The sequence below is a fragment of the Lontra canadensis genome, unplaced genomic scaffold (genome assembly GCF_010015895.1).
Source record: "Lontra canadensis isolate GAN:19392208 unplaced genomic scaffold, GSC_riverotter_1.0 scaffold18, whole genome shotgun sequence".
Classification (NCBI taxonomy): domain Eukaryota; kingdom Metazoa; phylum Chordata; class Mammalia; order Carnivora; family Mustelidae; genus Lontra; species Lontra canadensis.
The window spans coordinates 12,539,151-12,552,172 of record NW_022631012.1 but is presented as its reverse complement, the minus strand read 5'-3'; the positions used below and the strand labels follow the sequence as shown (position 1 = coordinate 12,552,172).

General features: G+C 39.4%; 1 protein-coding gene across 1 annotated transcript in view; it reads right to left on the bottom strand.

Moving 5' to 3' along the window:
- Positions 1–385: 385 nt before the first annotated feature.
- ALS2 (alsin Rho guanine nucleotide exchange factor ALS2) overlaps positions 386–13,022 on the bottom strand; it is a 77,500-nt gene continuing 64,863 nt past the window's right edge. Inside the window, 10 exon segments of the mRNA XM_032860067.1 lie at positions 386–1,734; positions 3,918–4,014; positions 4,203–4,352; positions 4,907–4,968; positions 5,183–5,228; positions 6,960–7,136; positions 8,431–8,553; positions 10,458–10,594; positions 10,596–10,616; positions 11,453–11,570. Of these exon segments, the coding sequence (XP_032715958.1) occupies positions 1,696–1,734; positions 3,918–4,014; positions 4,203–4,352; positions 4,907–4,968; positions 5,183–5,228; positions 6,960–7,136; positions 8,431–8,553; positions 10,458–10,594; positions 10,596–10,616; positions 11,453–11,570 (970 nt within the window). The 3' untranslated portion in view covers positions 386–1,695.

The following is a 13,022-nucleotide window of genomic DNA, read 5'->3' as shown; positions in this document are numbered from 1 at the left end:
TCCAATGATAATTTTAAACCCTCACTCTTCCCTTCCCTGAATCTGTTCAGGAGAAAACAAAACAAAACAAAACAAAAAAACAGTGACTATGAAAATATGCCCTTTTTTCAAAGAAATAATAGATTTAAGACCCCTGTCCTTGGGGTATTAGGATCAGAAAGTCAATTTGTCAGCAAAGGGGCTCTAATTATGAATTTATGTTTATTTTAAAGACAGAGATCTCTAAAATGCCAGAGGGACCTCTGAGGCCAATATGAAGAGGCACTGATTACACTTCAGGCAAAAAATAAGTAAGTAAAAACAAAACAAAAACACTAAGTCTGGATTTCTTTTAAATTTCTAAGCTGCCCCGGAGTAATTTCTTACATAGTCATAAAACAACCTCATCGAGATGAATGTCTTTTATTATGAAAATTGCTGTTACATTACAGCCAACATTCCGAAACCGTATTTTTAATAAACATGTCTTGATTATAAAGTAGAGCAGAAATCATGATCCTTTTTTAAAACTGATTAACACCTGCTGATGTTAACGTAAATCTGGAGGACACTCCATATGCTCCCCACGGTGTGCAGGAGGTGAGATGAGGAAGAGCACCTGTGTTATTCAAAACAGCTCCTAGTGTTACTTGTACAGTGTAAACCAACCATTCACAATAGGACATAAAAAAAAAAAGGTGAAAGGCAAAACACTAAAATGTTGAGGTGTTACAATACTTTTGAGCTGGGAAAAGCCAAAGCTTGTTTCCTTCTTCTTCCCCTCCGTGAGTTCAGTGCGAGGTACAGGGAAGAAGCAGAACGCCAGGCCAGGGATGGATGCAGTCCCCTGCTTCGGAATTTCCCGGAATTTCGTCCTGCTCCAAAACACAGCCCACATGCACAAGCTCCTCGGGCTCTCATTCACGGGCCCCGCGATACAGCACTTGCACCCGGACGAGGGAGGGGTCCCAGCAGCTCGGGGTCAGTGTGTGAATTCCAGTGTGTTCACTCTGCAGCACTGACAGGAATCCAAGAACAAAACTCCTACGTTCTTTCTAGTAGGGAGGCAGAAGACTCCTATTCAGATGTTCCATGGTGGGGGTCGGGCTGCGGTCGTCACGGCATAGAACCTCTCCCGTCATGTATACCCTGGTGGAAAAGCTTAGAAAAAGTTAAAACTGCAGTTCGAGAAGGTCCTCTTTCCCCTCCCTCAGCCAAGAAGCACGGTGCACACGTGACTGCAAGGGACTCAGGAAGGCATAGTGTGGCGACCACAGTTTCAAGTACAATCGGCTCCTTGCAAAGGGTCTGGGGTAACCGCAGGCAAACCCGGAACTCAAAACAATTTATTAACTTCTTTAATGTAAGAAGCTATACTGGGAACTCTTCTTACAACTTCAGGTAGCTGGCATTCTCTTTACTGTAGAAAGGGATGTCCTCGTTTTCCGAACAGTAAATGTGTGATATCTGGGGGATTTAACATGGGCGAGGGACTGGTTTAATTGAATTTGATCTGCGTTCCAACCCTCTCTTTGAGTCATACAGTCTTTTTTTTTTTCTGGGCGCAGGGCTATCATCATTAGTAAGGCTCAGAAATAACCACCAAAATAACACAACGTCCTAATTTCAACACCATTCGTTTTTGCCACTTCGGGAAGACGCCAGATGGTGTTAAAACATCCTACAGATAATCCAGTTGGCAAGCTGTCGTGCATCCTAGTTAAGCTTCTCACGCTGGATCTGGTAGTAACATGCCTGGAAAAAAAAGTTCAAAACCATTTAAAATTTACTTGTAAAGAAACCACATAAACACAGCAATGCACAGGAGACAAAAGAAAGGAAATGTCTGATTAATACCGAAAGCTCCAACAAAATCAGTTAGGTGCTTTATTTTTCCCCGCTTACTTCCAGTTCCCTTATCCACTGTCTCTTCGGCCTACTTGTAAATTTGTAGAGAGAGGATTTTGAACACTTTCTTCTACTTCTAAAATAAACAAGCTTTTTACAAGCTGTTTAATATTCTTCACTAAGTAGAAATACCTTAATTGCTAAGCCACTACTGCGTGGACATTTAGAATACGCTGAGCATTATAAGGTATACAAACAATTGTAACTGGAATCATCTAGTATGTTTAGGAAACTACAAATCAAGAAAGAGTAAGCATCAGTGAGTCAGAATTTCCAGGAATGAATTTGGTTTTTTAAGATTTTATTTATTTGACAGAGGGAAAGAGAGAGAGAGAGAGAGAGAATGAATGAGATGGGGGAAGGTCAGAGGGAGAAGCAGATTCCCCACTGAGCAGGTGCCTGATGCGGGACTCGATCCTGGAACTCTAGGATCATGACCTGAGCCGAAGGCAGTCACCCAACCAACTGAGCCACCCAAATGTCCCAGGAATGAATTTTTAAGAAGCATTCCCAGGTGATCCTGAAAGTATCCAAGTTCGGAAGTTACTCATGCTACAAAGAACACCTCAGCCAAACCATGTATGTCTTCAATTCCTCAATTTCTCGGGATAAATCTCCAGGAGCTGGATTACTCAAGCCCCAAGAACATTTTTGATACTGAGGATATTGATATTAACAACAGTTTTCTAAAAGGGTGACTGCTATTTAACCCAATATACCCAGCAATATGGGCACATTCCTGAATTCACTATACCCCTATACCAGCACTGGCTATAATTGGCTATCATTTTAAAAGATCCTTGCTATTTTAGTAGGCACAAAATGCCCTCTTGCTTAAATCTGCAGTACTGTAATTTTCAGTAAGGTTGAGCATTTTCCTACATATAAATGTATCACTTGTTTCTCCCTTGCAGATATGTTGAGAGAAACTCTTCTTATAACATAAATACTAAAAATTTAAGTTCTAGGTGGGCAATATTTCCCCCAGTTTCTCTACCTTTTTCAGTCTATTTAATGGAAAATGTTAGTGATAGTTCAGTGGAAAAGTTCAAGCAACCAACCCAAGCCCTAAACCTGACATTAAATTCTAGGATTTTTTCTCATCTTCATTTGCCTGTCTCTCCTCTCTTCTTTTCTCTACACTTAAATTCTCCAAAGCATCTGTAACTAACAATGGGGGTGATGTTACCCTGATTCCACCCTCCCTCCAAAACATTTCATAAGCTATCCCAATACAATAACCACTTATTAAATAATTCCTCTTTTCCATTTTTGTGTTTGAGGTTTCCAATTTCACATGTGAAATTCTTATTGTCACACTGCCCTCGTGAGGGCTATCCCTTCTGTTAGGGGTAATGTCCATTCTTGTGACAGTAACATACTATCTTAATTATCGTAATTGTCTATTTTACTAGTTGGCAGAGTCCATTTATTCTCCCTTTCTTTCAGGAATGTTTATGCCATTTTCTATTTGTTGTCCTTCCAATATACTGCAGAATTATCCTAAAATTCTAAGAAAAGTCAAGGCGAGGAAATACGAGGACTTGCAACAATCCCCAGAGAGTACTCAGATTACAGAACCTCATCTGTAACACACTGGTTACAGCAAATTCATGGAGAAAAAAGAAGATGCAATTCACATTCATTATATTCGTACTGCCTTCTCTGTGTTACCTCGTTTCTGTTAAACAGCTCTAGTGTTGGAGACTTTTTCGGACACTACGAATCCTTTCTGCTTCTTTTCTAGAGTTAACATGTACATAGATGGTCTCTCGTTATAACATTTCTAACGATTTGCTTTATCAGTTTATAGGGAGGACTGGCTAATTTGCTTTAGTATTCTGAAGAATAACTAACTGATTCTACTTTTATTATATTTTAAAATAATTAACAATATGTGCTCTAAAGGCATTTAATGTTTGCATTAAACCTCTGTATAAAGATGGTAGTAGTTAATCACAGATTTATAATATGGTAAATTAAGGACAGACTTTAAGATAAGAAAAAAAGTAAATACTACCTATACTTACCTTCAGGGTGGTGAACATTATTCCCTGTTCCCCATGCTGAAGATATGGGTCCATTAGATCCTCAATGAGGTGTACTTCGGAGCCTAAATTCCTAATCCTGCCCCAATGAGAAAAAGACACTGAATTATTTCTGTTAATATGTACGTCCTCCTTCTGAATATACATAAGGGAAAATAAAGAACAGCTCACCACAGTGGAATGGGTAAGAGAAATGGCTCATCAACTCAGAAAAACACTTATTAAAATAATGAGTCCCTAATAATCAAGTCAGAAAAGGTTGGTCACCTGGCCCGTAGCACCACATATAAGAAAACAGGAAACAAGTCATCCATGGACCACAAGAAGTCTTCCTGAAGTGATGCCAGCACACTCTGAGAGATCTCTTCAAAAGTTTGTTGGATGACCTTAAGTTTGTCTGATGGGGTAAATGTTGTGCTGTTGTTATTTAAAAAAAAAAAAAAAATCCTGTAATTTTTCTTAATAGAACTGTTTAATATTAAATATTAATTGCTTGACAATAAGCCCTCCTGGGGCTTAGGTGTGTTAAGTTGCACACGAGGCATAGTTGAGTTGCTGGAAGGGATGACCACGGTAATCCCTCGGTTCTCTGAGAAAGGGCGCCTCCAACTCTCTATGGTTCACATGAAGAATTCACCCAATTGTAAGATCACCCCCTTTAACCATGTAGCACATTATTCTCCTAACACTTCTCCGAGTAATAAAGTTTGGTTCATTTCCATTTGGCTAAAGATGTGATTACGTAGATACATTTTGGGGTAGGCTCTCTACCTCTTTTGAAAACACAATGACCTTGTAGAGTAAAAGGTAAGCCAAATGTCTCAAGAGAGCCTTTTCTGATCTCCAGGCCGAGTGTGACACCTTCTAGAAGTGAAGGGGACATTTAGAGCTTAGGTAAAGATAAGATCTCATTAGTATCTTAATATACTATTCCTTTGATTTGTGTGATTTTTCAACAAATCAGCAATTACCTGATCTGCTGTAGACATTCTACAGCTGAAGCAAAACAAGCATCTTTTGTAGTTGGCAAAACCTGCAAAAAAGAGAATTTACGAAGGTCAGAGAGGAAAGCTGTCTTCCACAGTAACAACAAAAATTAAATGACACTGGTAGCAAAGTATGGTTCTTCAGTGAATAATTCATGCTTAGCTACCATTCTATCAAAGTAAAATGGAAATGTTTTATTATTTTCAATATCCCACATCGAAGAAAAACATATTTACTGAGGAAATTAAAATTTACTATACCTTTTTACTTTCTCCAAGGATTGACAAGGTTGCAGGCCAGAATTTCCTACAACGGAATCCAGACACCGTTAGTGCAAGTTGTTACTTATGATAGTTTCATACCCATTAAAAAAAGCTGATGGCTATACTGCCTTCCCTGTCCCCATTTAAAATAACTGTTCCACACAGACATTTCTGCAAAGAAGACATCCAGATGGCCAACAGACACATGAAAAAGTGCTCCATATCACTCGGCATCAGGGAAATACAAATCAAAACCACAATGAGATACCACCTGACACCAGTCAGAATGGCTAAAATTAACAAGTCAGGAAATGACAGATGCTGGCGAGGATGTGGAGAAAGGGGAACCCTCCTACACTGTTGGTGGGAATGCAAGCTGGTGCAACCACTCTGGAAAACAGCATGGAGGTTCCTCAAAATGTTGAAAATAGAACTACCTTATGACCCAGCAATTGCACTACTGGGTATTTACCCTAAAGATACAAATGTAGTGATCCGAAGGGGCACGTGCACCCGAATGTTTATAGCAGCAATGTCTACAATAGCCAAACTATGGAAAGAACCTAGATGTCCATCAACAGACGAATGGATAAAGAAGATGTGGTATATATACACAATGGAATATTATGCAGCCATCAAAAGAAATGAAATCTTGCCATTTGCGACAACGTGGATGGAACTAGAGGGTATCATGCTTAGTGAAATAAGTCAATCGGAGAAAGACAACTATCATATGATCTCCCTGATATGAGGGAGAGGAGATGCAACATGGGGGGTTAAGGGGGTAGGAGAAGAGTAAATGAAGCAAGATGGGATTGGGAGGGAGATAAACCATAAGTGACTCTTAATCTCACAAAACAAACTGAGGGTTGATGAGGGGAGGGCGGTTGGGAGAGGAGGGGTGGGGCTATGGACATTAGGTAAGATATGTGCTATGGTGAGTGCTGTGAAGTGTGTAAACCTGGCGATTCACAGACCTGTACCCCTGGGGGAAAAAATATATGTTTATAAAAAATTTAAAAAAAATAACTGTTCCACAGATATAGTTTTAATAAACATTCCAGAAATAATTTAAGAGTTCCTATCATGTTCCTAAGGGATCTGTCAATGTACTACAATTCCCCCATACATTATGGATACTACCAAGTTAGCCAGTCTTTCCTTCACTCAGTTTTACTGTATTTTTACTGTCAAATTATCCTACTGAAAAAAATTCACTTTCTGATTAAGACTTGGTCATTTTTTATTGCACATATGCATAGTTACTGGGTGTGGGGTGACCAGCCTCATCACAGCACTAAGAAAACAGCATAATGTGTTCCCTTGGAATAACAAGAAACAATGCTCCACAACAAAGAGCACTTCTAAAATTTTTAAATTAGAAACCGGAGATGGGGAGGAAAGAAAGAGAAGGAAAGGAAAAATGTCAAAGACAAAATATAATGAATTTTTTCTGAAACTGTAAACGTATGTATTCTGTTTTAAGGACTGCAAATAGGATAGGTAAAATTTATATACACACACGTATTTTATACACACGCACACATACAAATACAACACACATTCAGAAGAATAACAAAGTTTTACACTCCACTCCAAAAATTCTCAAAAGTAAAGATTAAATATCACTATTTTGCTGAATAATAGATATGCAACTAAGGGAAGAAACTGCAAATAATATATTCCATTGGGTAGTAAAGTACCAAATTCTTGATAATGCTGTTTGCATTTTAAATTAAAACCACTTGATTCTAGTCCTAACTACTGTACTTACCTCTGTACCCCAAGGAAGCCCAGAAGAGCAACATCTGGCTGCTTATTCAGCCGCAGAACACATTCCCAGTAAATGTCTTCCTCGCGATCATTATCCAGGGCATAGAGCATGAACAGTGGTGGGTAGAGCCGAGGCAGCAGTACGGGAAGCAATAACCCAGAACTTGTTACCACATAACTATAAAACATTGGAGAAGCATTCATATTAAAATGGAATATAGGGATGCCTGGGTGGCTCAGTTGGTTAAGCGGCTGCCTTCGGCTCAGGTCATGATCCCAGCGTCCTGGGATCGAGTCCCACATAGGGCTCCTTGCTCGGCAGGGAGCCTGCTTCTCCCTCTGCCTCTGCCTGCCATTCTGTCTGCCTGTGCTCGCTCGCTCTCCCTCTCTCTCTCTCTCTCTGACAAATAAATAAAATCTTAAAAAAAAAATGGAATACAGAATCAAAGAGCTTCAGTTTCTAGAGCTGAAAGTAAAGATGGGACATTCGAGTAAAGACGGGACATTCGAGTAAAGACACAGTTGTAAGAGGGGCACCTGGGCAGCTTAGTCAGTTAAGGGTCGACTCGATTTTGGCTCAGGTCAGGATGTCAGGGTGGTGAAATTCAGCCTCGAGTCGGGCTCTGTGCTCAGCAGCGAGTCAGCTTAAGATTCTCTCTCCCCCCAGTCCCCCTACTTTCTCTCTTTAAAAAAAAAAGATATGGACATTGGGGAGGGTATGTGCTATGGGGAGTGCTGTGAAGTGTGTAAACCTGGCGATTCACAGACCTGTGCCCCTGGGGATAAAAATACATTATATGTTTATAAAAAAATTAAAAAATTAAAAAATTTAAATTAAAAAAAGAAAAGAAATAGTTATAACATTATTCTACTTTCATATTTGGAGCTAACATGAGGACCTTACCTATATGGGCCCAGAGTTTTATCTTGGACCAACTGTGAATACTTTTCATTAACTCAAAATCTAACTGAAAATCTAGTTGGTTCCATTTTGAAAATGATTCCCTGTGGTTATTCTAGATCAGCATGACGTCACTTTGCTCAGCAGTCTTTGCACCCAGTCATCTGGGACTGTGCTTCCAGTCCCAGGGGTTTGGCTAATACAATGTAATACAGCCTAAAAGGGATCTAGCCCAAACACATTATTTTAAAAATAAGGAAACTGAGATCAAGAGAAAACTTTTCCATGGGATTCTTTGTGTTTGTGTGGTTGGTTTTTAAATATTTTATTTATTTATTTGACAGAGACACAGGGAGAGAGGGAACATAAGCTGGGAGTGAGAGGGGGCAAGGGGAGAAGCAGGCTTCCTGCTGAGCAGGGAGCCCAATGTGGGGCTTGATCCTAGGACCCTGGGAGCATGACCTGAGCCAAAGGCAGATGCTTAACAACTGAGACATCCAGGCGCCCTTCCTTGGGATACTTTGGCTAGGACCACCCACCCTCTTCACTATCTCTACCCAACTCCATTTACCCTGGCTCTGGCGACTCGGATCTGGAGTCTGACTTGCCAGTGCAAAAGGATTTCCTCTCCGTTGGCAGAGGGGCAGAGAGAGGAATTGTGCTGCCCTCTTCAGGAAGCTCAGGAAACAAGAATCTAAGGAATAACAGAAAATACAATTATAAAATATTGTACCTTGAGAATGGTTAAAAGGAGTAAAATGCATTTTTATGCATTTCTATTATTTCATCTATTTAAAGGATCTATGCAATCAAACTTTAAATCAACTAAATTTTTTAGTTCCCTAAGATTCTTAACTGATTCTTTGTAATTACAGGATAAAATTAAGAGTGTAGCTAATGAATAATAATACCACTAAAAAATCATGTGCTTTTTTTTTTTCCTCTGTCTAGTTATTAAAGAGTGAGAAATTCTTATCTCTGTGTTTTTCTTACTGGCAAATTTCATCTGAGGTCAACTGTATTGACTCTTCAAGCAGAGACCATTATTCTCACAGCATGAACAATTAGTTGGAAACTACTTAAATATTCAACACTAAGAAAAACCGAAAATCTAATCAATGTAAAATTTAAAAAAAAAATTTTTTTTTTTTTTTAAATTCAAGTTGCTGCGGCGTCTGGGTGGCTCAGTGGGTGAAATGGCTGACTCTTGGTTTAGGCTCCAGTCATGATCTCCGGGTCATGAGATGGAGCCCCACCTTGGGCTCGGCTCTGAGCGCAGAGTTGGCTTGTCCCTCTCCCTCCCCCACTGCCACTCTCCCTGCTCTCTCGCTCTCTCTCAATAAAATCTTTAAAACAAAAATTCAAGTTGCTAAAAAATATTTTTCCAAATTATCAAGATGATAGGTTACTGAGGATTTTTTCCCCTAAGTTTTCAATTTGCCCTAGATTTTATCTCTGACCTCTTATATGCAAATGGTGGGCTCTACTATAAACAAGTTCATGGTCCTCTTTTAGACATAAACCTTGACTCTTTAAAGGGAGCTTGCAATCCTTTCTATTTTTGTAGACTTATACCTCACCCTGTCTCTGCCCCTAATTTTATAGTTGGAAAAACTAAAACAAAAGTCAGAAAACTTTTCTTCAGTATACTCATCTAAGTAACGTCAGAGCTTAAACACTCCCAGCCAGTGGTCTTTTAGAGGATTACACTGCCCCCTCAAAACTGAAGACAGTTCCAAATGCATCTATCAATTTTGAAGTTAATAATATAAAGAAGTTTTCCTGGAAAATTAATAAATTTTTGTATAATGACCTCATTATAGTATTTACATGTTGGCTTAACCCCAGTAAAAGATCTTAAATTTCACAAGTTCCAAATTTCCTACCTAAACTTTCTTTCCAAAGATATTCTACTTGCTTGCTTTCTCACCTCTTTTCAAGTCTCTGCTCAGATAGTACATTAGGCAGGTCTCCTGGACCTTCTATTTAAAACAGCAGCCTCTTACCTCCAGCCCCATCTTTTGCCACATTTACCATCCCATGACACACTACATATTTTATTTAGTCTGTCCTGCTAGAATGGAAGCCTATGAGAACACACACAGTTCCCTGATGATTAGTGATGTTAGGCATTCTTTCAGGTATCTGGCGATCGTCTGTATCTCTCCTTTGGGAAATTGTCTATTCTGGTCCTGTGTCCATTTTAAATCAGATTATTAGTGGGTTTTTGTTGTTGTTGTTGTTGTTGTTTTAGTGTTGAGTAACTTCTTTATATATTTTGGATATTAACCAAATCATTATCAGATATATCATTTGCCAATACCTTCTCCCACTCAGTAGGTTGCCTTTTTTGTTTTGTTGATGGTTTCCTTTCCTGTGTTTATTGCATAAAGTAAAAAACATGGTTTTTGTGCCACAGATTCTTAAATAGATTAGACAACAAAAACCATTTTCTTGATGAATAATTTCTTCAAGGAGGAGAAACCGTAATGATTCTTCACAAAGCTGTAAATCTCTAGACTCAGGACGAAGACACCTAAGCGTTAGTATAAACCAGTGTTCCACAGCTTGCAGACTTCAGCGAGAAGGATCTCTTACCTCACCAGCTGGAAAATTCGCTTAAGGTAAGACTTGATCTCCTTCACAGCCTCCTGCAATAACCGGCGATTGGCTCCCACACCCACGTATGTCATTCTGTAAACTGCAACCAGGGTCTCCACAAGCCTGCCCAGGGGGGTGCAAAGGAGTGTCACAGGCCTGAACAGGAAGAGAATCACCGAAGTCAGTCAAGGACTAACAGCAGAAACAATCAACCACCAAATAATAAAACAATTTCATAAATGATAAACAACTTTCAAAACGGCAGGAGTCAACTTTTGGATCGGGAAAATTCAAATACTTCAACTTTTCTGAAAGTGTTGAGTCTACCCAAATTATATGGAGTAGGAGTTTCTAATCTTAATCAAAGAATCCTTTTGGCATCTTGGAAAATAGCTCTGGATATACTGATAAATATAATTAAGCTATAAACTTCACAAAAAAAATTGCTCAAAGGTAACCTCTCCTATTTTTTTGTGAAGTTTATAGCTTAATTATATTTATATAATATATATTATATATTGATATAATTACAACTACTTGACAGTTGATTACGCTCCAATATTGTCACTCTCCAGTTCCCTTGATTTCTCTTGATACTACTTCCTGCAACCCCATATCAATGCATGTCATGCTTTAAAGTGTCGCTAATCTTATGAGGTTTGAGAAGGACGCAAAGAGCATAACCATGGGGTGAGGGCAACATGAATTATTCAACCTCTAGTCTGCTCATGTTACTAACAAAAAGCCATTTTAAACTTTGACCCTTGTTCTCAAGAACTCCCTTGAGCACTTCACAAAACTTAAAAAAGTTCTATCATCATGATAGGACAATATTCATGTGGAAATGTGCTTTTAGTAGTCAGACAATTAACAAAGGGAATACCTAGAAAGCAAAGATAGGATCAGAGTACCAATAAGCTTGAGCGTACTGGAATGATACACTGTAGTAGCTGCGTCATTCATTCACAAGACCATTGTAATTTTGACTCTACCTTTATTAAATATTTCTTGATGTCATCATATTTCTCCACAGAGAAGGCCCCAACATGCTGAGGAATGAATTCCAAACTCTCCAGTGTCTGAGTCTGCGAACGACTTAATGTCTCTGGACTGTAAAAAAGCAAAAGAAAGCCCATTATGTATTTCATATCAGAAAAACAAGGCAACTGTAATGTGCACATGAAACACTGTCATCAAATAAGGAGGAAATGGACTGCCCAGCAGTGTTTGGCCCAAATGAGCTCATGACTGGTAACTGACCTGCTAGTAGATTTTTCTACCCATCATTCCAGTGTCATTTAATGTTACTTCATACCAACTACAATTAATTAATGAGGATTTTGCTTCAGTATCAATGATTGTGTCAGGAGGTACTATAATGTTAGCCTGAACAGAAAACTGGTGACGGACTTGTTAGTGACAAGAGAAAAATGGAATGAGAGAGAGAAAGTAGTGAGGAAAAACAAAAACATATGAAAGGGCAGGGCACTTGGGGGGCGGGGCACCTGGGTGGCTCAGTGGGTTAAAGCCTCTGCCCTTGGCTCAGGTCATGATCCCAGGGTCCAGGGATTAAGCCCCGCATCGGGCTCTCTGCTCATCGGGGAGCCTGCTTCCCCCTCTTTCTCTCTGCCTGCCTCTCTGCCTACTTGTGATCTCTGTCAAATAAATAAATAAAATCTTTTAAAAAAAAAAAACAACAAACCAAAAACACATGAAAGGGCAGAGAAAGAAGGGAAATGAGCTCAAGCAAGGAGATAATGAGGATGCTATAAGGGTGGTAAGGTAAGCACATAATGGGTAAAGGGAAGCTTTGGATGAAGAGGCCACGGTAAAACACATACTCAGTAATCAAGAGACATTTTTGGTAATGGTATTCTATTATTAGATTACAGCCAATTAGAAATGTGATGCAATCGTTATTATCCTATTTTAGATAAACAAGCCCTCTGTGGTTGCAACATGTTTTATTATATAAAAGTTCATTCAGGGGCGTCTGGGTGGCTCAGTGATTAAGCATTTGCGTTCGCCTCAGATCATGATCACAGGGTCCTGGGATCGAGCCCCGCATTGGGCTCCCTGCTCAGCGGGAAGCCTGCTTCTCCCTCCTCCACTACCCCTGCTTGTGTTACCTCCCTCGCCGTGTCTCTGTCAAATAAATAAATAAAATCTTAAAAAAAAAACAAAACAGTCCATTCACTCTCATCCTCGGAAACTCTCAACAACAGCTAACCAAGGTCAACCAGAGGACCAGAGTCTCAGCAGTTAGAGAGACAGGATCTAACAGTGAAGGCAGACCATCAGCCTCACACGCAGGGCAGAGTCCACAGCTTTCATGATCCTAAGAGTCTCCATTTCTTCTACTAATAGAAAGAATATAAGGCAAAAATCATGAACTTCATGAATGAAACACTATAATCTGTTCCTGTTTATCCCCAATATAGGAGGGATGATAAAAAAACAAACTTCTTTTTATACAGCAGGAATCATCAAGTTCTTTGGGTCCAAATGCCAAGCAGTGCTGTGGGAGTTTCCGGCCAAGTTAAAGAATAAGGAAATAGGCAG